The sequence below is a fragment of the Diadema setosum genome, chromosome 12 (genome assembly GCF_964275005.1).
Source record: "Diadema setosum chromosome 12, eeDiaSeto1, whole genome shotgun sequence".
Taxonomy (NCBI): domain Eukaryota; kingdom Metazoa; phylum Echinodermata; class Echinoidea; order Diadematoida; family Diadematidae; genus Diadema; species Diadema setosum.
Genome location: NC_092696.1, coordinates 23,362,565 through 23,388,582, shown reverse-complemented (window position 1 = coordinate 23,388,582; position 26,018 = coordinate 23,362,565). Strand labels below are relative to the sequence as shown.

Below are 26,018 nucleotides of genomic sequence, written 5' to 3'. Positions count from 1 at the left end.
TTCATAATGAAATTGGGGGGGGGGGGGGCATTTCATGAAGCGGTTTGTCTGACAAATTTGTCAGACAGATTTGCTCTCAGCCAATCAGATGCAAAGATTTCAGCAGCTTATAACAGTTTGTCACAAAAAAGTATCTAACAAAACGCTTCATGAAATGCCTCCCAGGTCAGTTTTTGATTTTCCTGACTTGCATTTGATCACTGTTTCATGACCATCTAGCGCATGTGTGCATAATTAACTGTGTACGTGTATTGCCAATGATGAATCGTACGTTCATCGAGCCAGCTCATCAAGTGCACACTGTGAAGCTTTCCAAATCATGAAATAGCGCAAGTTCATGGTTTTACTGGATGGATGTTGTAAAACTAATCCAAAACTTGTTTTATAAGAGCCATACGCATATTGATATTAAACAGCAAACTGATAGGGAATCTTTTTTAAAGTTGTATTGGTTTTTTGGTAGTTTTCATTTTTTGTGTAAAATATGATAAAATAAAGATCACTTGAAAAAATAGTGTCCCGCTTATAAGAGGTCTGCATCCAATTATCCAGTAAAAGTAGCATGCACTGGTAATGTTTCTGAGAGGTGTATGTCATTTAGTCATGTTCCCAATTATCAGGTGCCCTATTATGTGGTGATTACTGTATTACCAGAGGACATTCCTAGCAAACGCTATGACCACAAAATGTAAACCAGAGTGTGACTCTTGACCTTCAACAATCACTGCTATTATGTTCATGCAAATAACTATTCATTTATCCTACACTATCCACCAACTATCTGACATCAGTGGACATTTATACCGAAGTCATGAATGTGGTTGTACTGATGGGATACAGAATCAATGTAGGATTTCAACTTTCTTTCAAGCAACTTTTCCAGACTTCTGGCATCATAGATTATTGCTTATGTCAAGTCTTGTTTGGAAATCTGTAATGCAATGAATGCTATGTTTATTGATGGCTACTTATTACCATGCAAAAGCTGTTACATACAATTGCTTTGACAGGCAGTCATGTTGTTAACAGCTAGAAGTAATTTCTTTTTTATCCTCCCACAAAAAACAACAAAGAAACAAGGACAAATAAAAACATAATGTGGAGTAATACTTGACAGCAGGGAGGAGAGGCAAAATGAAGGCCCGGAAATGGAAAAACATTTATCATGCCACTAGGTTGCAATAAACCATGGACCGACTAAACAGATCAAACAAGGAAAATCCATCCATACATGTTCCCCTTGTCAAAAAAAAAAAAAAAAAAGGAAAAGAAAAAAAGAAGGTCAGGCTTTGACAAAAACCTGGTCTCACTGAGTGAAATCTGAATTGCACTCATGCCAGAGAGGAAACATAACAAAAGAGGACATTGCAAGGAAAATAAAGAATTGCACATAAACAAAGCACATCAGGCATAATGAGACACTAATGAGTACCCCAGAAATTAAGGGAAGTTTCAGGTGCATGTATGTACATTTGGGAATTAAAAAAAAAAAGGAACAAAAAAGTGATATCCACAGGAAGTGGAAAAGGTTGATTTATATTGCGGATTCTGTTAGGAGCATTAACTCTTAGCCAAGACCATGACTATCATTCAATAATTGAATTGGCTGTTAGATTACACAAATATCATTTGTAATACATGTTTCAGTTTATATTAAACTGTGATAAACAGTTCAGACTCTGAATGTGTCTCCCTACTGACAGCAAACTGTAAAAGATAATACAATGACAGCTCAAAGGCTTATCAACCCAAACACAGCTGCCAGTGTGCATGCTCTTGCAAACACAAACTTATGTATGCATGGACACACCATGCATAAAAATAATTATATTTGAATAACATGCAGTTTGTCAGTGGAAGTGAATGAATGTCTAGTTGAGGTACACTTTCTCGAACATGTCTACGAGGCCAAACCATTCAACCACATATATGCCTCCAGAATCTGGAAAAACTCAACTGGGAAACATCTTCAGATCACAACTAGCAAAACTTGCTTTGAGAAGTAATAAGGAGAAATATAATTAAAGTTTGCTTCCAGACTAATGACAAATGAAGTGACATGAATATATTTGTGGCCACATTTGCAGAAGAGTCCTATATGACTAGTCTAGAAAGGCTCAAAGCTAGCATTCAAGCTCACTGAGAGGCTATGAGTGTCTGTATGAACTGTTATTCTTTATTTTTACTCATACATTTATTGAGTACCCTTGCACAGTTGCACAAGAATTAAAAGTAATCTTCCCTTCAGAATATCCATCCAACTAAAATCTAAGACATACTGCCCGTGACATGCCACACATTTTGAGTTACCATTGATATACTGATGTCGTCTCTTCCTTTGGGTTGTAGCTCATCATCTTGGCCCCAAGAAACTGATTATAGTACATGTATGTGCATGTTGTGAATGCCAGACCTTTCTTGTACCTTACTGACACTTTTACAGGAGTTACAGTTCAGTAAAGGTTCAAGGTCACAACTGTTGTGAGCCTCAGGAGACATCAGTTTGTGGTTGGACTTGTCTGCATGAAGTATGTTGGCATATGACATAGAACAAGCTCTTATGTTTTAGATGGTGCGTTATACTCCTACGTGTGTGTGACCCATTGTGATTGTGAAGGAAAGCTTGGAAGTGAGGTACCCTAAATATCTCATTAGCCACATTTACACTTACTAACATCGCGATTTTTAAAATCGCGATATTTTGGTTCCACCGTTTACACTTGCGCAAAACCATGCGAAGTTTGAGCTTCACGAAGCATCGCAATTTTTTGGTCGGTAGTGCGCATGCGTAATTTACCTCTTTTCAACACGGTAGCTGAGTGGAAGCGTGCGCTATTCTGTTCGTTTTCACTGCAGTGCAGTATATTTTGATCACAGCTAGCTGGTTGGAACGTTGAGCCAGGGCTTTTTATCAGTACAATGCACCAATGCACACATAAATTTGTGCTTCTCGAGACTGTTTACTTATGGTAAAACTATATAGCTTGCTATATTAGATCACATACGTAGTAGGTGTGTAAAACTTCATCTAAGTATGGAAAAGTTGATGACAGCAGCATTCAGGAGGATCATGAAATTTCGCCGATATGACGAAAGTGCATGAGAAGTAGGACTTGGAAGTTAGGACTGGTATTTTGTCAGGCGACAGCAAGAACTCACACTTGTTACATACTCCTGTATTCCACAAACAATATCGAGAGCAATATGGGCACTCCCACAATCAACGCATTTCTGGGAGAACATTATTTTGTTAAGTCGTCATGGGGTGATGATACGTGGTTGGAGAACTTCAGGTTTGCTACTAGTAGTAGTTTTCACGTACTAGTTTCATCAGGGAGAGTGAGGTGAGAGACCACGAGCCGATCGAGGATCGGCCATTTAGACCTGTACACTGTACCGTGTACCTAGTACTCTGGCCAGTGACCGACGTACTCTCTACACGTTCCAAAGAGGGATGGGGAGCATGCGTAAACTCCCGGTGCAATCCGATACCGAAAGTCACGTGATGAAAAATTGCAAAATTTCTGCAGCTTGGGTTTACACTCGTTAACTTCGCCTCAAACTTCGCGATGTTTCAAAAAATCACACTCCGGCTGGCGATTTTTCTGGCGATGTTTCGAGGGCGTTTGGGTGTAGTTGCTTAGCAACTTGCACCCAAATGTCGCGATTTTTCTAAAATCGTGATTTTTCCAAGCAAGTGTAAACGGGCCTATTCTAGGACAGCGCATGTCTCAGGGTGAGGGCGCAAATCCACATGGTTTCAACTTAGAAACACACACCTGTGTGTCATAACTAGTGTTATCACGGAAGGTGATTAATACCCCCTCTCCTAGTGTTGCTTTATAGGATGTGATGTCATGAGGGCAATGACGTTGATACCAAGTTTGTGCATTTGTTGAATTGGAAACAGAATAATTTTAGTTTACTGTACAATTACAGAGTTGACACTGAGTATAAAACTTACAGCAAATGGAAACATGCTTAAGTTTCCCCCAGCATCACTACACTTAAAGGCCATCATACACACCAAATTTGACCTTCATAGCTTGAATGGTTTATTTTGATACAAAAATGAGTGGTTACCATGGCAACACATTTTCCTTAAATAGCACATTGGTGTCTTGCAAAACTACACTTTGAGATCATGATACATACTAAATTTGACTTTAATTGCTTGAATGATGGAAAAGTTATTCGATCTGCAAGGTTTTGGTAAAATTGTGGTTACCATGGCGACGGTTTGTGTGACAAACACAAAAATTATGTGTTCCACATCTATACCTCAGGGCCATAATGCCTACCAAATTTGGTTTCAATTGCTTGAAAACTGTGGAAGAAGTTCACTCCACAGGATTTTAAAAAAAAATGCGGTTACCATGGCAACGCATTGTCCGATACAAATACAAAGGACATTTTGCAAAACTACACTTAAAGAGCATCAGACACACCAAATTTCACCTTCATAGATTAAATGGTTCAATTTGATACAAAAATGAGTGGTTACCATGGCAACACATTTTTCTTATATTAACACATTGATGTCTTGCATAACTACACCTCCCGATTATCATACATACTAAATTTGACCTTAATTGCTTAAATGATGAGGAAGTTATTCAATCCACAAGAGTTTGGTAAAATTATGGTTACCATGGCAACGCTTTGTCCGACAAACACAAAAATTATGTGTTCCACATCTATGCCTCAAGGCCATAATGCCTGCCAAATTTGATTTCAATTGCTTCAAAACTGTGGAAGTTGTTCACTCCACAAGATTTCGAAGAAAACATGCGGTTACCATGGCAACGCTTTGTCAAGCATAAACACAACGAGTCTTGCATAACTACACCTATAGATCATCATAGATACCAATTTTGAAATTGATTGCTAAGATACTATGGAAGTTATTTAATCCACAAGGTTTTGGTAAAATTATGGTTACCATGGCAACGCATTGTCCCACAAACACAAAAAACATGTCTTGCACACCTATACCTCAATAACATCATTTACCCTCAGTTTCATTTAAATTACTTCAAAACTGTAGGAGTTCGCAACGCAAGATTTTGCAACCGACCGACCGACCGCCCGCCCGCCCGACCAACATCACGGTGATTCCTATATACCCCCTTCACACTATGTGTGGCGGGGGTATAATAGAATGGTAATTGGGGAGTATTTGTGGTCAGCAAAATTGACATTTTATAAAAAAAAACAAATTACTCTGATAAGGAGACCCAAAAACATGCATGAATCAGAAATGCAATAGTGGGACAGAGAAAGAAAAATCATGCACACTGACATACGACAAGTTTGTTTGCTTTTCATGATGTAACACTGATTTTTTGAAAGAGTAAACCATTTCATATGAATAAGTCCATGTGAATAGAGCACTCTGATTATTAGGCAAGTAAAGTGAAGTGACACATATTAATAAGTCTTAGGCTGTGTTCATTAAAAAATATTCTGAGGCAGAATCATGATCCTAAACACGTTTAAGCATTTTCAGGGGTTGGATAAATGCAACCATGTTTTCCAATTTAATGTGTTTAGAAATGGTGTTTTGAAACTCTTTTCAAAGGGCGTTTTGAAACGCATTTGAGACCACGATTGCCATTCTGAGAGTAGATAAACGCAATGCCGTTATGAAACGAGTTTATATCTCAAGGTCAAATCCCAGCTGTTTCCGGTTGTGCTCTCTGCCCATTATTTGTGTGTGACTGATGAGCCATGTTTGGTGGTATGCAGTTGACCTTTACTTCCCGGGTCAAACGGCACAAAGCAGCTGCGCAGTGACAACACTCAAATTGCGATTGTATGATGGTTAGATAAACGAGGCACACCCAGAATAGCGTTTCAAACCAAGTTCGCAAACACAATTTCAAATGCGTTCTGAAACGTGATTCTCACTCTAAATTAGAAAAACGCAGCCTTAAGATGACATGTGCAGCTACTAGTATACCATCATATATATAATATATATATATATTTTTTTTTTTTTTTTTGGGGGGGGGGGGCACTGATTAGGTTAGCTTTCTCTACATCAGCTTCAGCAATTTCATGCTCCAGATCAACTGTATTCAGAATTGCTTGCATGTGTAGAGTGAGCAATCATTCCTCATGTGGATAAGGTGAAATGGTATCACTCAGATTGAAGGAAACCATTAACATAAGAGGGTGCTGTAACTATTGGTGACAGTCTAGCTTGGTGGTGATGAGAATTGGGCTTTTAACTTTTTTTGCAAGATACCAAAAAAACACTTATGAAATAGTACAGAGCATACCATTTTAAAAGGAATTCGAAGTTTATTTGATGAAAATCGGGTTTGGAATGACTGAAACATCCAAAAACAAAGTAAAACAAAGCAATCGTAATAAAAGGTGGGTCCCACACTTTATTAGAATCGCTCTGTTTTGGATATTTCAGCCATTTCAAAACCAATTTTCATCGAATAAACGTTGAATTCCTCATAAAATTACATACCCTTTTCATATTTCATAAGAGGTTTCTCATTATCTCACACACAAAAAAAAAAATGTTAGAAACCCGAAATAAGGTCTCGACCAAAACTATACGATCCCCTTAATATTATGTACCATACACCATTATCATTGTTCTCAAAAGGCACTTTGGATTGTTATGAATGCGGATGACTGCTCTGGACACAGCACCGTACTGCAAGTGCATTATTTTCTAATTCAGTGTGAATATAAAGGGAATTATCTTTTAGAGGAGAGCAACTTCATCTCAAAGACAAATACAAAACAATAAATTGGCAACAGTTTAGGCACATCTGACAAATGAAAAAAACAACAACAACAAAACTGCATATATAGACAGCAGAAAATACTCCACACTGCATTACATCTTCTGATGACCATAAATATCCATTGAATTGAAATTGGATGGGATGGGGGGGGGGGGGAAGGGAGGAACAAGTATTACAATTTTTTTTTTCAAGTGTGCAAACTATCTTGTAAAGTATAGCTATTGTGGTTGCTTATAAAAATGGCAACTTAGCCAAGTCACCCTTACTCAATTTCACTGCTCCTGTGGCAGTTTCAACAATTGCAATTTATACTACCAAGTACTATATTTGAAGTCTCTATGATGAAGGCCCATGAGTGTCACTCTCAGCAAAGATCGTGATTTTATAGCATTTACAATGTGGCCCTGCTGTGTTCCATTACCAAAAAAAAAGAAAGAAAGAAAAAAGCTCAAGAGGGCGCTATTACAGTTTTTTTCCCTCTACACCACAGTGAAAATCCAGGCGGCGTTCACTCCTCTCCAAAGTCATGCTTATTCATTTACTGATTATTATCATTATTATTATTTATTCATTTATTTAATTTTTTTACATTTTTTAATCTTTTTATTTTATTTTATTTTATTTTATTTATTTATTTATTTATTTATTTATTTATTTTTTTTTTTTTTTTTGGGGGGGGGAGGGGTTAAATAAAAGTATCATTTACTTTCACTGACATTCTGCTCAAAGACCAACTGTCATCAAAATGTGACTGTATAGGATATTTATTCCACATGTCATAAATTATGCAGTATGCTGGGACCTGCTCTGCATTATCTGATACCAAGCCAATTTATGCCTACTTTATCATTGTTTGGTGCCATATGCTCGACAAGGTGTAAATGATAATGATGTATATGTAAGAGTTTGAAAAGGATATTCAGCGATCCTCTGTCAGGAAGCAGAAAGAGGGTAGGTAATTCTGATGAAGTCTTAGGGAAAAGGGATACCAAACATTTCAAACATCTGTGTCTTTTGTCATTTCTTCTATCTTTTTACTTGCATTTCTTTGGCCAGGGATGTTGCTAGTGGGTCTAGGGCAATTACCCCCTGGGCAATTACCCCGCACCCTTTCCCTGGCCCTAATCCTAATCCTAATCCTGAACCTAACCCTAACCCTATTCCAAGCTCCTAACCCTAAACCTAACCCTAACCCTAATCTTTACTCTAACCTTACCACTAACCAGTATTTGGCTGGGGGGGGGGGGGGGGGGGGGGGGTAATTGCCCTCTGGGGGTAATTGCCCGGATACGGTAGCTAGTAAATCATATAAGAGGTTCTTGCCAAGCTATGAGGTAGGTGGTGGATACACATTGGACAGTCTTTATGATATTTCATCATTTTTACCCTCATTTCTCGTGCCATTTCTGGTGAACTAGGGGACAGTATGCCACACAAAGGGATTCTATGAACATACAATAAGTGATTTTTTTTTTTCCACCGATATCAGTTATTCTGTACCAGGAATTTAGGGGACTCTTCCTTTGTACATTTATGGACAGAGTAATCCACTGCTAAACCCATGGACTATCAGTAATGTAAAAGTGGAAATTTTCACTGTGAAGAAACTTTTGTGCATTTTGTATGACCAGAAACTAGTGCAAAAATAAATGCATATTAATATCTGTGGTTGTTATGTGTAACATTATTTCATGTTTTTATCCTGCAGAATTTAACATGCAAAATTCATCTTACCCTGCCAAGCCAAAAAATCACTCATATGAAAATTTCAACTTTTATAGTATGCTCTACAAATCTGTTTACCTGGTGTAAACTGCATCTCTGTGTGGCAATGCAGCTCAGTGAACAGTAGGTCTGGTCTCAGCATTAGATTTCTCTACTTTGTCACAGAGGTCTCTTGACCCAGGAAAGAATGCCTTACCCGCTGTAATAGGGTTCAGCCCTGCTTCAACAGAATGCAAAATTAGGAGATGCTACATGTAGTAGAGGCACACAAAGCTCATGTAAACGAAAAGAGCAGTGTGTATCTAAACCTAGAGTGGTCAGTAAATTTGTATGCACTACACAGAGCTCTCTGAAACCTATCCTGCCGCAGTACATATTTTGGTGACTGATGATAGCCTGCAATGTTCATCCACTAACAAGTGCATGCTGCACCAACATGCTATGTTGGTGCATTGGGTACACTTAATTCCTATACTCACCGTATCCATAAGGATCTTCTTATGGAGCAGGTTAAGCTCCTTTTTCAGTTCACTCTGGACATTTGTTTGCTGCCCCTGGTGACACTGCTCTAGATCTCCCATGGTCTGTAAGAGTCAAGGAGCAAGACCCATATAAGATCTCCAATGAAAATTTGTGTCCTTCCTTAATGGAACACTCCATCAATTTAATGAAATAATATGGGACTAATTGTGTACAGAGGGATGTCTCTGGATCACTTGTGCTGAGGCATGAAAAAGTATTTATGAGATCAACGCAATTTTGATTACATAAAAGATGCTGTTGTGTGTTTTTCTTTTTAAGTAATGATCATGGCATATAAACACACTGATATACATTAAAAAAAATGCATAGACTCAAATTAATATAATTATTCTTCCTCTTCATCACTAAATGTTGACAGACATCTAACATTCTGAAAATTAAACAATGGAAAAAAAAATGATTGTGTTGTAGGGACTGATATCAACCTACTGATGTTTTCAAGCACTTATACAGTGATTTATCATTATCCACTGAAGTGAAAGATCCAATTTCTTCTGGTTGCTGCTTGGTGATTTTTCTTTCCTAACTAGTCATCTCCAGTGTAATCTGTTTGAATTTGTGAGATATATAGTGCATTTCAAATTCCCCTTTAAATATTTTGTCTCTCTGTTCTATCCACCTTTTCATTAGGTTTTGATCTTTTGAATCAGTGAGCTTTTAAGATCCTGAGCATTGCCTTACAACATCTGGAAAAGCAAGATTTACATCATCAAAAGTCAAGTGACACTAGTTGCGCTAGTACAGTTGCACAATTTGTATACGCATGCAAATGTTTGGTTGGCATCTTTGAACCATTCATATTTTCTCCCTCCCTACATCTGGAGTCTCTGCTTTTTAAAATTCACTTGAATTAGCATTAGCGTAAAACATGCAGTGATTTGTGCATGTTCACATAATATGTCCATCTTCCTTTATCTATAGCTGTGATACAAGAATGAGGGGATTGCTCTATTGCAGTTATTTCTTCTATCTGCTCACCCCTCACAACTGGATGATCTGGCAGCTTACATTTGTGTGATCATGGTCCATGGTGTGATATATTAAAGCACTGATTACATGTTTGTGCACTTATGCTCATTGCATTTCCTGGATGTGACAATGGATGTTGAAGTAGAGGCCTGACCTTGTTGTACAGTTCGAACATCTGCCTAATGTTCTTCAGGCGCTGATTCATTGCAATGCACGTTTGCTGGATGTTCCTTTGCTGTTGCTTTAACATGTTCTACATTGGAATGGATGAGGAGAGGAAGATATACATGAGAAGGTTATCATATTGTACAGACTGCTCCATCTATACCTGTAAATCACCCATAGTAAAGCATAAAGCTAACTAAATATAGGTGCTACTATAAGCACTATGTTGAAACAATACATGAACATGAATTACTCACAGTTGAATCACAATTTCACAGGGTTGGCTCAACTAAGAGTGTCAATTTTTCCAGTAACTTAGTCTTAATTGCAATACATCTCATCATGAATTCACCATAGAGGCTGCTGATAGATTCATTATCATGCAGGCAGTCCAAGAGAATGCCTGATCACGAATCCATGCTTTCACAATTAGCAAACTGAAACTGCTTTCCGTATGTCTTGTTTACTTTGTCTTATTTCTCTGTTTAGTTAAGCATTAGGATTTTTTTTCAGTCATATAGATCAACAAATACAAGGAATGGTGCATTTTCCCCCTTTGATTAAATCAGTGAATTTTAGTAACAATTTCATGCAAGTATAGAGTACCTGTAACTTGTCTTCATTTTCTTTCATCTTCTTCATGTCACTGTCCCACTGATCCAGGACAGTAGTTAGTTGCTTGGTATACTCCGTGTGCAGCCGTTGCCTACATTTTGAAACCAGAATATGAGACTTGAGCATGACATTATTTGTCACCAATAGCACAATACACATGAACTTGTCCATGTATGTATCCAATAACTAGAGCAGAATACAAGCAGACATAATTGCCCTCTGAAACTGAATATACAATAAAGCTAGCCTTTTTTTTTCTCTCTTCTAAGGCACTCATGCTGTTGTCAGCCATCACAGTCATGAGCAAAGAGCTAGAGTGAAAACCAAGCTTGCGAGCAGGAGAGCCTTGTAAGATCTGTAATTGTGATTATCACTCATGACTGGGAGACGGCCTTAACTGTGTACCACTCCTATTCAATAATTCACAGAGCTACTTTGATCAGTGATTTTGACCAATTCACCATTGCCTCGATGAGTGTGATCACGTTTGTATGAGCTAGTTACTTCTGGTGACACTCTGCTCTTTGGTTGTGATTTTTGCCACCACATACTGGCAGGAATATATGGTAATTTGAAGGCATACATGTAGATTACAAAATGCACTGGGTCTTGGCTCTTGCTGGTTGTTTGATTAGTCTCATGTAATGATCCTCTGCTTGCTCCTCTTGTACTTCTTACAGTCAGAGGGCTTTTGACCGACGCTATAAAAAAGCCATATAATTACAAAATTTGAAACCACAGGCAGTACCATGTCAGTGTGAATTCAAAGTATGAACACCAGTGTGACCCATTTCAAGAATAGGATTAGCAGACAACAAATTACATACTGCATAATCAAAGATGCTTGATAATAATTCTACAAGAATTTTAATAAGGAAATTGACAAGCTATGTAAGAACCCTTGAAAGTTATTCTTTCCCAATAGAAAACTGCTAATTTGTATATTTTCTGTTCTATGACACAACAGAGACAAATCTATCATTAATGATAATCATGTACTTATCTGGAAATTAGGGTACTCATGTACATGCTGGCCCTTTTTACATTATGGGCTTTTTAACACAGGTCTGAAAATAGGGATCTAAATTCTCCCACCTCTCTGTTTGCTGCATCTTCCAGATCTTTTCCACTCTGGTGTTTGTTGACTTGAGGGTCTGCTGTGTGAGGGTTTCAAGGCGCTTTCTCTTCCCTGACATGGACTTCCTCATGTCGGCTGTAAGACAGTTGAAGAAAGGAAATGGTCAGACATGAGCTCGTATTAGTTGTTGTAAGAAAGGGAACTAAAAATGCAGTGATGAGTGACATAAACATTCCAGCCTGAAACAAGGAAAAGTAGAATTTACGCGGTGCGTAATATATGTCCCCGCCGAAAGTAGCATTTTGTAGCAAAATGTACAATACAGGTCACAAATCAAGGTCAAAGGTCAAAGAAATCAAAGGTCAAAATTCTGTGTAGAAGTTTTGAAGCCCTCACCTGCTGCCATCACATAAAGCAAACGGAATCGAAATCGGGTTAGAAATGGCGAAGGAGTAGCATTTTGTAGCCATTGTACAATATAGGTAAAAAATCAAGGTCAAAGGTCAAAGAAGTCAAAGGTCAAAATTCTGTGTAGAAGTTTTGAAGCCCTCACCTAGTGCCATCACATAAAGCAAACGGAATCGAAATCGGGTTAGAAATGGCGAAGGAGTAGCATTTTGTAGCAAAATGTACAATACAGGTCAAAAATCAAGGTCAAAGGTCAAAGAAGTCAAAGGTCAAAATTCTGTGTAGAAGTTTTGAAGCCCTCACCTAGTGCCATCACATAAAGCAAACAGAATCGAAATCGGGTTGGAAATGGTGAAGGAGTAGCATTTTGTAGCCAATGTACAATATAGGTCAAAAATCAAGGTCAAAGGTCAAAGAAGTCAAAGGTCAAAATTCTGTGTAGAAGTTTTGAAGCCCTCACCTAGTGCCATCACATAAAGTGAGCGGAATCGAAATCGGGTTAGAAATGGCGAAGGAGTAGCATTTTGTATCAAAATGTACAATATAGGTCAAAGGTCAAGGTCAAAGGTCACGACTGAAATTCTGTGTAGAAGTTTCAAAGCTCCCATGTAGTGCTATCATATAAAGCAAACAGAATCAAAATTGGCTAATAAATGACAGAGAAGTAGCAAATTGAAGATTTTGATCACACACGGACGCACACATGGACACACGGACGGACACACGGACGGACACACACACGGACACACACACGTACGGAGCCCGTTTCATAGTCCCCTGCTCGAACTCGTTCGGCGGGGACAATTACTTAAGAAAACTGTGACATACCACTGAGTTTTTAACAAATCTTTGCCAATAACTGACATTCTAAGGGAAGTTCTAGACAAAATGGAAGATAGATTCAATAAAACACAGACATACACACACACACACACACACACACACAAGAAATGCAAAATCATCATGCCTGGATGCTATAGCACCAAAATGAAAATGCAAAGAAGAGAACAACATAGACCCTTTAAAAAAAAAGAAGAAGAAATGACAACAAAACCAACTTAGTTATACTTAGTAGTTGGCAGATTACAGCAAATTAAGTCTTTGTTTGAAGTATGTCAATGTATACCTATATTTGATGGGGGGGGGGGGTGTCAGATGTGTTGAAGGGTGGTAAAGGGACTACTGAAACCTCTAAAAGCACCTATTGTGGAAGAAATGTTTGGATGACTTCTGCCTATGAAAAAAATATTGTCTTGTCCTAACCAAATAAATCATGTTTTTAAGGTAAAACAACAACTTAAAAAACAAAATCAGGCTCATAATTCTCATAAAATATCATCAATTACAACAGCTGTAGGACATGCTGCGGATGATGTATCATGATGCCAGTAACACAGACAGAGAGTTTAATTCAGACCTACACAATCCAGAGAATCATACAAGCTCACGGCTTTTTGTTTGTGTTTGCATTTCCAGGAAGTTGTTGGGTTTACTTTTGCTCTAATCACACTGCAAAATGTCAAATGCAACAATTCTACAGCATTACAATCGTCATCGAGACAAAAATATTGTCAAGTACTTGCTATTCTCCTTTCAAGACGAGGAACTCATGTGTCAGAGGCATCACATCACATACTTGCATGCAATGCACTTCTGTGGACATGCATTTCAACTGTTCTATCTGCTTTCCTTTTTGTAACGACACTGATTGCTATGGCGAAAAAAAGAAAGAAAGAAAAGTAACAAAGGGGGAATCCCTGTACTTCTTCCAAAGAGGGTAAACAAGAAAGCACACTTCTGATCACAGTACAGTTAGTAAACAATGAAGTATGTGAATTATCATGGTATTATAAATGTAACAATTTTTGTTCAATGTCAGCTAACGAGCAAACGAGATATATAATGGACATCATGTATAAGGAAGATGCATATGTTCTGCAATTGCTGACAAGAACTTAAGACTGTTTATATGCCAGATTGTCATCAATTTTGCTCCAAATCTGATCAGCACATATCATTGTCATACTTTCTATCTTTGCATGTCAGGCTATTAAGATTATGTTACTTATTTCTCATCTTACTAACCCTAGCAAATGAACAATGAAAATTATTTGACTTTGACATTCTAAAATCTTTTTATAAATGCCCAACTATTGCTGTTTCGGATGCACATCACGTAAATTGTGTGAAAATTTGATTTACACAATCAATTTACGATGCAGTCAGAAAGGGGGGGGGGGAGGAATATAGTGAGAGAGATAGCGAGAGAGAGAGAGAGAGAGAGAGAGAGAGAGAAGAAAAGAGAGAGAGAGGGAGCTTGAGCTCAAGCTCAGATAAATGCAATTCAAATAATTAACCAACTCTTGCTCAGAGGTGTAGGAGGGGTGATATGATTGAGGGTTTTAAACATTTGACTGGAATATATGATACTCAATATAATATTTTCACTCAGCTCACAGGAAGTCTAGAGCTAGGCCACAGTATGAAACTGGACAAACAGTATTCTTGGCTTGATGCTAGGAAATACTTTTGCAGCAAGAGTTGCTGATTTGTGGACAGGTCTTCCTGAATACAGAGTGTATGTCATTTCAGCAACCTCTGTAAGTAGTTTCAAGAATAGATTAGACAAATACTGGTCAAAAAACCATGATCTTGTTTATGAACCAGTATAGGCTGTATGTTCTTCTTGAACACATCTGTCCTTTCCCACACACTCAACTTGACAAGTCCTCAGAAAATACAAACATTGAGACCAAGTTTTGATTGATGAACAGAAATTGTCCTACATCATCATTGGATTAAGGTAAATCAAAGTAAAGTAAAGTAAATGCCCAATACCCAAATGAAACCCCCCAAACATATACATGTGAAAACGGAGACAAATAGCCTGAAGCCATAATGTCTCCAGCAGGCCTACCCTTGGTCTAGAGGTCTGAGACCTCATGGTATAAATTATGACTTACCCCCAAATGTTTGCAACACACTCTGCATCTCTCCACTGTAGATGAAAAAGGAATTGAATAGAATTGTATTATCATTTCTGCTTCCAAGTTATAGCTTCACTTCTGCATAAGTTATTATAAACATTTTACAGACATCTCAGTGCATCTCTACCAGTCTCTTTGTTTACAGATGATGTGAAACCTAAATATGACATACTAAATGACAAAGTGGACAGTGAACCAGCGAGACTGATGTGATTGTCAGAAAAAAAAACCCCTAAAAATTGCAATCTTGAAAACTACATAAAACAATGATGTTGACCACCGTGGTGGATTCAGTAGAAAAGATTTTCTTTTTCTGCCCCACTCTTACTTTTCAAAATGCCTGCCTGCCTACACTCGTGTAAGACAGCAGCATGTTGCAGGCACATGCACGCTACTTTCAACCCCCCCCCCCTAATATTCCAGAGTGCCTTGCACATGTTCATTTCCTACCAAAACAATGGAACGATTATTAATTGTTTTCCGGCAGTGTAAATTGTAGGCCTACATCGAAAAACCCAGTTTTCCCCATTCCAGATTTCTACAATGTAAATGCCCCAGGGCCTACTAACACCACCACATAGAGGCTGGTGACTTGGGATGTATGTTATTACTTGCCAGGATGTCAATCAAATCATGGTTGAGCTGAATAGACATTACATAATGTACACAGTTCCTGTCCCAGTCTTTTCATTTTTATCACAAATTGCTATTTGTTTGTACATGCAGTTTGTTTGCAAACTTTGCAAATTATCTATTGTAACAACAAATCTCTATTGTTTTGAGCAAAAAAAAAAATCAAATCATGATCTTGCAAATGCATATCCTTTCCCTCTGTAAGTCATCATTGTTACGATTATTGGAACACTTTAAAACTTTGATGCAAAGGATACACTACATTTTTTCTTTAATTTTATGTCAAGAAGGGAAACTCAGTGAAGATATGCATGTCTATCAGTTGGAGACTTGTGCGGCCATGACATTATTACATTTGATTCAGCTATGTCACTGTTCCCTGAAAACATATGACACTTTAAAATTCAATAACTTTTTTTAATTTTTACTTTAGAGTTGATTTCAGTGAAACCACTATCACCCCACCCCATTTGATTTACTCTATTGTTGCCAATATGAAAAACAGAGAATCAAAGTACAAAGAATAATTATTAACTACAATTCAAAGTACAGGGTAATGAAAGACAATGATGTGAATAGTGATGGTATTGAAAAAAAAAACCAGTATGAAATGCAAGGTAAGCAGGGAATACCATTGCTAGAGCTGACAGTTGTTAATGTTCACTGATAATGAAATATCCTTGGGAAGGAATGCATACAAATATCAAAGTTTTCATAGGACTTACTCGATGTTGACCTCTGTGGGATAGTTTATGTCATCCTCATCCTCTTCACTCTCATCAAAACTCCTCTTCTTTGTATTCTTAGGAGCCACTGTCCCAGATTCATCTTTAAAAGATTTACAAAAAAAAAAAAACAACAACCAAACAAGTAAACAATTATGTGTATAATGTTAGATTTCTACATTTCTCCACTATGGAATATGTCAACTTTGTTGTATGTGTGTGTTTGAAATTGTGTTTTTACCCTCTGTCAGCCCACCCCTGAGCCCCCCCAAGGGAATCACTTAAATACCTTTTTATATACATTGCATGCCCTACCACCAGAGATGATTACCTCCCTCCCCCGAATCTTGGTAATTCATCATTGTGAAGACTGAAATCAAGGGTCCTCTTTTTTTTTTTTTTTTTTTTTGGGGGGGGGGGGGTACCCCTAGAACTGTCCTAAAAGTATGTTTTCCCCTATATGGGTATTATCTACATACAATACTAGGGCAGGACGTCCCGAGTATAAATAACTGTAATAATTAGTGTTGGATTTTTTTCCCTCATTTCCTTATGGGCTCCAGCGTGGATTGAAACATCTTCAATGTGAACAACCTTTAAACCATGCTCCTAAAAATTATTCCAGCAAAGTCTGGCTTGGTGATTCCAGGTATGTTAATTTTCAGTGCTGGGCTGCACACTATATGTGTTACCAAATTGGGTGATGAATCAGGCAACTATTGTCCCCGTCTTGAACGGGTGCACGTCACGAGACCGACACCCACGAGTCATACAGCCCATTAGTTCAACACAAAGCTAACAAGGCCCACGAGACTGTTATCTGTCGAACTCATGGGCTGCTTTTACCTATAGTGCCGAACTCATGGGCTGTATGATTTGTGAGCTGTATGACTCATGGACCCGTTTTCAATCGTAATCATGGGTGTCGGTCTAGTGGGATGACCCCTCTTGAACAACTTGAATACCATCCTACTATATATCTGCATTAACCCTTTTAGCCCCTGAAGGCACATTTCTATTGCTTGTTGCAGTATTTTTTTTTTTCAAAATACATTTTACTTTAATTGATAGTGTATCATTACGTAGCGTAAACTAGAGCAATTCAACTTTTGTGCACAGCCAAGTGGGATGCATCTGCTTCTAACAAGGTGTAATGGAGGGATGGATGAACAAACTAAACACATTTAAATCCTTGGGCATCCTTTGGAAGGAGGCATTAAAGTCAAACTTCATTTGAGCCCTCTGTTGCTCATATACTATTGCTTATTTTGGTTGCAGACTTTTCAAGAGCCTCATTATTCAATAACAGATTCTATTCCAGTGACACATTTCAGATTAAAGTTTTGACAGATTACTCGTTTCTCTCTAATTGGTTCAGTTTCCTTAATTCTGTTATATTAGATTTTATGAATTTGAGCAGTTCCTATAATCTTTCCGTATCGCAATAAGAAAGAAAGTGAAATTCAGAGGTGCTAATCTGATGCTTGACAAGATGTAATTTCTGCAGAAATTTCACCCAAGGATTTGATGGGTCCAATAACCTGTATGTGTATCCTGTGGCTGCATTGCTTCTGGAACTGGAGAAAACACTTCAAATATTTACCAAATTGTGGGCCCACACCTGGACCATATTGGGGGCCATCTCAACCATCTAAATAACCTTTTATCCCTGGCACCTTTACAATTTGTGCCAAGTTTGGTTAACTTTTGACTATGCGTTTTAAAGAAGTAGGTGAAAATGTGAAAAATTCAAGGATGGCAAAGGATGGGCAATGGACAAAAAATAAACAAAAAGCAAAGATGATCATATCATAGTGGACCCCCTGAAAGATAAAAATTAATACCTTGCCAGTCAAAAATGGTAATAACGGAAAATATGCAATCTTTTTATTAGAGATTTCTGCATAAGTCAACAATATTTTTTTCAAGATTAACCAAAACTTGACATGCTAACATAAACTATTGTAGGTTTTGTTTAAAAAAAAAAGAATTCTGTTGACAAACATATATACCGCCTTCACCTAATCTTTTAAAAATAAAGGACTCTTAATGATCTTGATGAATGCTTACTACAAAGTACATTTATGAGTTGTCTGCTGGATAAAAAAAAAAAATACAAATAGTACTGAAGTTCCCCTACCACCCCCACATAAAAATGAATACCCTTTCCCAACTTTTCAGCACATTCTAAAAACAAAGAAAAATACATTCAGTTTCTTTAAAATCAATATGACCATCAGTCAAAACTATTATAGGAGTGGAGGACTTCAATAGCAAACTGAACTTTAAAAGATTTTAGCATATACCATGGGACAAAAATCTGAAAGATTGTTGAAGCTGTTTATTTATTATTAATATTCACAATGTATTTTAGTCCACATGCCTGAATATCAAAGCCACAAACATCATGTCTAATCATACAGATCTATAATGTGCATTATTGAAGCAATTGTTTTTCATAAATGAACATCGAAAGGAAGCATGCCTAACTTACAAACATTTTCTCAAGCAACAGTTCAAATTAGAAAATTAGATTTGTATTAGAATTATTGTCAACCTTTTTCATTCTCAATATGTTCCATGCTGCTTGCATCATCATCAAAGTCCATCTTTGTGGGAACGTCCATCCCTGACTTTTTCTTCCCACCTCCCTGCTTCTTGGTGTTTGCTGGCGCACGAGGCATGATTGACGTTCTTGTGTGCCACAGTAACAGGCTTCAGTGATACCAGGGGGAAAATGAACAAACTTTTTTTTTTCTTTTTTTAAAATCACAATACCAGATAACTGTTACACTGAATTTTTTATTTCATCCATCTGTGGATGTGAGCAAGAAGTTAACATATTAAGTTACTAAAAACAACATCAAACTAGACTTGGAATTTGTCAACACTGACAAATTAGGTGATCCGATCTGTTCGTAAATCAACGATTTGAGTCTCCTGATCCCAATAGGCATGACCATACCGGTTTCATCTGTGTTTAGTGGACATTGGCCGTGTGATGTTTGGATTCTCATTTAGAAAAGGGAGTCAGACCTGCCATCTATGGTACACAATTCCGTATACACTATAACGAAGATACAGAATGAAGTATATTTGACCTTTGACCCACTTTGCACAGACAATATGGCATCTGAGCAAAAAGTGGTTATTTTGTGAAATGATCCTTGTAACATGGTCTTTACGTGTGCAAAATATGGGAAAGATAGGACATGTATTCATTAAGATACAGGATGATACATTTATGACCTCTGACCCTAATTTACATACCCAAGATGACGTCTGATCAAGTAGTTGTTATTTTATGAAATAATGTACGTGACATGAACTAAACATGTGCAAAATATGGGGGTGATAAGGCCTGTTTTTCTTGAGTTATTGTAAAGAAAGTTGCAGAAAGAAAGAAATATCTCAATACATCGAAGATAAGTTTTAATTTCAACCACGTTTTTTGACGTGATCCCGACATCGTATGAAAAATGGAGGGCATACTTTCGATAGCCCAAAGTCTCAGCTACAACATATTAAAATCTGGGAGAAATTCACCGAAGCATAAGTGACCTACTGCTCGATAAAGACTATCATGTCAATTTTCACATCTACAAAAATTCCCTCCCATAGAGATAACACGTCATAACGAAGATAAAGAAAGAAGTACATATGACCTTTGACCCCATTTTGCACAACCAAGATGGCATCTGAGCAAAAAGTGGTTATTTTGTGAAATGATCCTTGTAACATGGTCTTTACGTGTGCAAAATATGGAAAAGATAGGACATGTATTCACCAAGATACAAGATGATACATTTATGACCTTTGACCCTAATTTACATACCCAAGATTACGTCTGATCAAGTAGTTGTTATTTTATGAAATAATGTACGTGACATGAACTAAACATGTGCAAAATATTGGGCTGATAGGGCTTGTTTTTCTTGAGTTTTTGTAAAGAAAGTTGCAAAAAGAAAGGAATATCTCAATACATCGAAGATAAGCTTTAATTTCAACCAAGTTTTTGGACGTGATCCCGACACCGTATGAAAAAACGAAGGGCACATTAACGATAGCGCAAAGTCTCAGCTACAACATATCAAAATCTGGGAGAAATTCACCGAAGCATAAGTGAGCTAGTGCTCGAGAAAGACAGTCATGTCAATTTTCATTTCCAGAAAAACTGCACTCCCATAGAGATAACACGTAAACTGGTCAAATTTGACAAGATTACTTTCGATCCATTTTTACAAGGTGATGCCGTCATCCAATCAAAATGTTGTTATTACATTTATGAAAGAGCATTTAAAAGGGTACAACATACTGAAATCTGGGTGGAAATTGGCAAAGGATAAGTGAGATACGCTCGAGTGAACCTGAAATTTGATGACGTCATTTTGAAAATTTACTTTTTTAATTTCATTAAGAAATTTGATATCTTTTAATCATTTTTCCAGCATCGCCAACCCATGAATTGACATGTACAACTCATCAGCTTTCAGAATATGTAAAGAAAATGGGGGGTCACCGTCCATCCTGACGAGTAAAATCGGATTAAAAATTGGCAGTTTTTTGGCATTGTTGGACTGTATATCGCCATTGACGCGCGCGCGGAATTTCAACTTTGACGGGTCCGTATGACGTCATGTTGAGTCGGATTGACTTGAAACTTGGTAGAAATATTCCTTGACATTTAAAGCATCCGATAAGTGTGAAAAAACGGGAAATTTCTATTGCGTATGAGCTGTGCGTGCGTATATGTGCGCGCGCGTACGCGTCCGTCCAATTTTTTCAATTTTTCAAAAAATGCTCCAAATGTTCTGAAACGTGTGCAAAAAAAATTTGAGCTCGATTTGAGTACACAAATATTTCAACGCGCGCGTACGCGCACGTTTTAAGAGAAAATATGAATTTTTATTATATGAGTAGAATGCGCTTGACCTGAAATATATGTGACGTGAATTTCATTGAAAATTTTCATTCCATTAAAGAGATATGATTGAGAATGTGTTTTCATATAATGACGTCATAGTGACGTCACGGTCGACTAATCACTATGATTTTATTATAAGGATCGTCTTTGGGACATGATACATGTATGGTATAATTTTGACATTGATAGGAAGAGGACTTTCCGAGATTAGCGTTACACAACTTTTGCGGAGAAAGAAGAAGAAAAAGAAGAAGAAGAACAAAGAATCAGTACAGATACAGAAGGTGATCCGAGAGGATACTCGGATCACCTAATAAAGTACTGTACAGGGGTACAGGGTACCACAGTTAGACCCATCTATGGGTAAACTCAGCCACTTCACTTGTAATGCACGTGCTGGGGGCTGAGTTTACCCATAACTATGGTTCTCATCTTCTATACAACATGTCATGATTATAACAACATTTTTATAAATCAAAGGAAAAGTTCAGGTCAAAAAAAAAAAAAAATTATGACTGAAGTCTACAGTAGATTAAGGCAGCTGCAGATAAAGCATGTTAAAGGCATAATTTACCATTTGCAGATGAAACAAAAACCCAGCATTAGTGCTTTAAAATAGTTCTAAAATGTGAGTTAGGGATAGAAACAACAACTGTCAAAATTTGAATTCGTATAATCGATGTTAAGTGTTGTTAAATACACAAAATGTGAACAATAGTTATAATAAAAATGTTTCCAGACTAAACCGTATACAGTTACGGTTTATTGAGAAAGACCCTGATACCTCCTTATATTTTAGGTTTTATTGCAAATATTTCATATGGTAGGATGTTTTATGATACAACAGACCTACACATATGCATCAAATGTGATATGTTGAACATTTTTTAAATCACTGCTCCCAAAGGTAAACTGGACCTTTAAGTTCCTCTCAGTCTTAGTCTTGCACATAAAAAAAAAAAAAATGAAATGTTAGGATTAAAAAATAGATCTAGATAGGCCTACCTAGATCTTATTCTTAGCTCTTTGCCTCTAGATCACACTGTGGTAGATCTATATGGACTATGGTTAGACTCTCCAATTAACACTAACGGTGTTACTGTTAGATCTATACTACCGTTAGTCTAGGAAATACAGTAACCGCACAAACAACCCCAATGCAATACATTCATTGGTTACAGCGCCCTAGAATTGGGAAATGTATGTCACTAACTCAACTGAGTGTTAGTGTGTAACCGTTACATCTAGGATTTCTAATATCTCTAACGTTAGGCCTACTCGTTAGTGTAATGTGGATAGATAGATTTCTAGACTCTAACAAAAGTCTAACTCTAATGTTACAGATGTAGATTAACACTGACACTAGAAAACAAAACAGTAATACTGTCATGTAGCAGGCACATGCATAGAATATGCCTACGGTTAGGTCTAACGTTAGACCAGCCGGACTAGAATAATGTTAGTTGTAGACGTTCCTTATGTGACATTTGAGCATAAACAGTTAGAGAGTGTCTAATATAGGGTAGGCCTAGAGGGTCTACTACAACATACTAGACTAACTCTTTTTACGCTTATTGTTTCTACTCACCCGTGGAAGACGAGTCTACAGTTTACACTAGGGCAGGTATCACTCCCAGTGGCAGTGCTATAGACCCTAGGGGTTTTCACTCAGTACAGTAACGTTAGACCCCGTCTATTGCATTGTTAAGTTAATGTTAGATCTAGAAATGTAGGCACCTGTATACCCAGTCATTGGGTGTCCGGACAGGTTGTTGTGGGACCGGACACGTACTGTAAAGTGCGTCTGGTTTGATTGACGCGCCTATACGTAAACAGTTGTTTATCAGTGAGGAGCTGTGCGTAAATGCGGGATCTATTCAAAGTAAAATAAGCAAGTCAGTACGTGAGAGTCTAACCCCCCATCCTACAGAGCTACCAAGTCTCACGCATTCTGCGTGAGACTCAAGCATTTAGGGGCCGTCTCACGATCTCACGCATGGTACCCATTTTTCTCACGCATCGGGCGAAGTCTGCAACTTGGGCCTATAACAATGAGCATAGCTCAAAAGATTAAAATGATAGTTGCAATTAAAGGTATATTTTCCTTTTGTCTTTCAAAATAAGTAAAAAAAAGTCACTTAAGTATGCACCTGATCGCATCATTAAGAGCTAAGAATTGAAAAAGCTCCTACCGTGGGAGGCCACAGGGGGAAAAACCCCTCCCACACCCTCGCTCGCGCGCACATTCGCTCGCCGAGATGCCGAGTCATGAAAATCTCACTCATGAAATTTTTTTGAACTTGGCATCCCTGATCCTATAATACTAGATTGTCTATAGAGTGCTAACGTGTTAGGCCTAACGTTAGGTTAGACGTAACTGCGACCAGCAGCCCATTACACAGTATGTAATGCGTTTGGGGCTGCTGGTCGCAGTTGAGTTACGTTAGACGTACTAGTCTAACATTAGGCCTATTGAGTGTCTAACTTGTTAGATCAAACGTAGACCGACAATCTGACATTGTTAACGTTAAATTTTGTCAACGTGTTGTTTAATAGTAGACATCTAACGTTAACGTTAGGCTAGATAATACTAGATCTAGCTAGGCTCTAGAACTGTTCTAAAAACGTTAGTTAATAACGTTAGTAGGGTAGGACCTAGACCTAGATAGACTAACTGTTAGATCTAACAGTTAACATTAACGTTAGTAGTAGGCCTATAGGGCCTAGGTAGGCCTATGTCTATTCTATATACGGTAGAGTCTATAAGTAGACGTTAGAACCTAGGAGTAGGAAACGTGTGTTGCAGCAAACAGCCCGTCCTCAACGGGTTAAGTTAAAATACAAACAGTAACGTTAGAACACGTAAAGTCGTACTCGTAGAGAACCCACCGTAGTAGGGCCTAGGCCTACGTCTATAAACGTTAGGCCTAGGCCTAAATAGCTAACGTTAGGCTACTTGGGATCTAGACTAACACTATTTACAAACACAACACTCAACAGCAGCACTTTCCGCTTCACTTACCGCACCTTGTCCTTGCCTTATTAGTCGAGTCCTTACCAAAAAAGAGTTGTGGTCCTTGTCTACTACGTCTTTATACAACTTGCAGAGGAGGATTGTTTCGTGGGCGTGTGATGTAGAATATCTGATCTTTAGATCAAGTATTATATGTAAAATACTATAGTAAATTTTAGCTAGCAGAATACTAAAGTACCTAGATCTAGCTATGCACGTACACATGTACACACTTTACTTCCAGCAAGCAAGCAGCTACCGCGCGCGCGAGGAGGCATAGGGCTTGGAAACGCCCGCCCATTACATACAACAGGATCGGTTAGCATTAGCTTCTATAGACCAGTGCAGGCGCCAGCAGGGAAACAGCTAACAAACAGGGCTATCTACTAGAGTGCGACATCAGTTAATGCTGGTAGCGCGAGCGCACGGCCGGCATCCTGATTGGCACGGCGGCAGCAATCGTAATCGAATCGCGGACAGATCGTACGCGCGCGCGTGAGCGGATTTGAGCATGACTGCGCTACATGATGGGCGATCTATCGATTGTCGGGTAGGTTTGGCAGAATCGATAGAATGTGTATACCAGTATCGTATAATGTTATCACCCCGAACTTTACCGACCACCCCGCCCGGATCTATCGCATGCGATTTACGACAGTTTGCTACTAGATTCTACTAGTATTCAGGGTCGAGGTGATCACTCTCACTGGTTTATTGTACAATATGGACTACACTGTATTAGTATTATGGCGCAATGGCACGCATCCGCATGAGTCGAGAGGGTGAACGCCCGTGCCGGCAGACGTACAAGTACGGCGTACTAGTATGTACATACGGTATTAAAGATCGTCGATCTTTGGTACTTGGACTGAGTTAATACAGCAAGTAGGCCTATCACATATCAGTGAAAGTCTCGTAAACATATCATTTTTTTGCCGCCCCAAATAATTCCCGAGATGTGGATTTTTTTTTTATTTGACAGAAAACTGTTCAAATATTTCACGCAAAGGGTAGGCAATTCTGAAAATGCAAAATCTCCCTACATCCCCGGGCCACACCCCATCGGTCCTTTTCATAGACTAAATACACTTTTAGACTAACAGATTTCCGAATATTCAATCAATTCAATCTTTATTTCCGATTTAATATATAATATACAAAGTATATGTGAATATGAGCAAATTGTACAAAAAGTGAGTTTAAAAACAATGGAAACGACAACAAAACAAAGCGAGATTATGATAAACAAGTCATTAACACGTCATTAATTTTCGTCTCCCAATAATTCCAGAAATGAGGAAAATTTTCCTGCTTTTTATGAAAGAAAACTGTCCGAATATTTCACCCATATTGTGAACCTGGGCCTCGTTTCATGAAAGCTTGCTGGAATGGCAACTTCCAATAGCAACAGCCAATCAAGAAGCTGGATTCTTGTCGTTACCATGACAATTGCCATTCCAGCA

At 38.0% G+C, this 26,018-nt stretch overlaps 1 protein-coding gene across 1 annotated transcript in view; it reads right to left on the bottom strand.

Moving 5' to 3' along the window:
* LOC140235608 (synaptonemal complex protein 3-like) overlaps positions 1-24,814 on the bottom strand; it is a 32,997-nt gene extending 8,183 nt beyond the window's left edge. The window contains exons 1-8 of the mRNA XM_072315615.1: positions 24,565-24,814; positions 19,176-19,333; positions 16,619-16,721; positions 15,237-15,271; positions 11,883-12,000; positions 10,779-10,878; positions 10,162-10,260; positions 8,975-9,079 (exon numbers count right to left, since the gene is read on the bottom strand). Of these exons, the coding sequence (XP_072171716.1) occupies positions 8,975-9,079; positions 10,162-10,260; positions 10,779-10,878; positions 11,883-12,000; positions 15,237-15,271; positions 16,619-16,721; positions 19,176-19,302 (687 nt within the window). The 5' untranslated portion in view covers positions 19,303-19,333; positions 24,565-24,814. The remainder of the gene's footprint in view (positions 1-8,974; positions 9,080-10,161; positions 10,261-10,778; positions 10,879-11,882; positions 12,001-15,236; positions 15,272-16,618; positions 16,722-19,175; positions 19,334-24,564) is intronic.
* Positions 24,815-26,018: the final 1,204 nt, after the last annotated feature.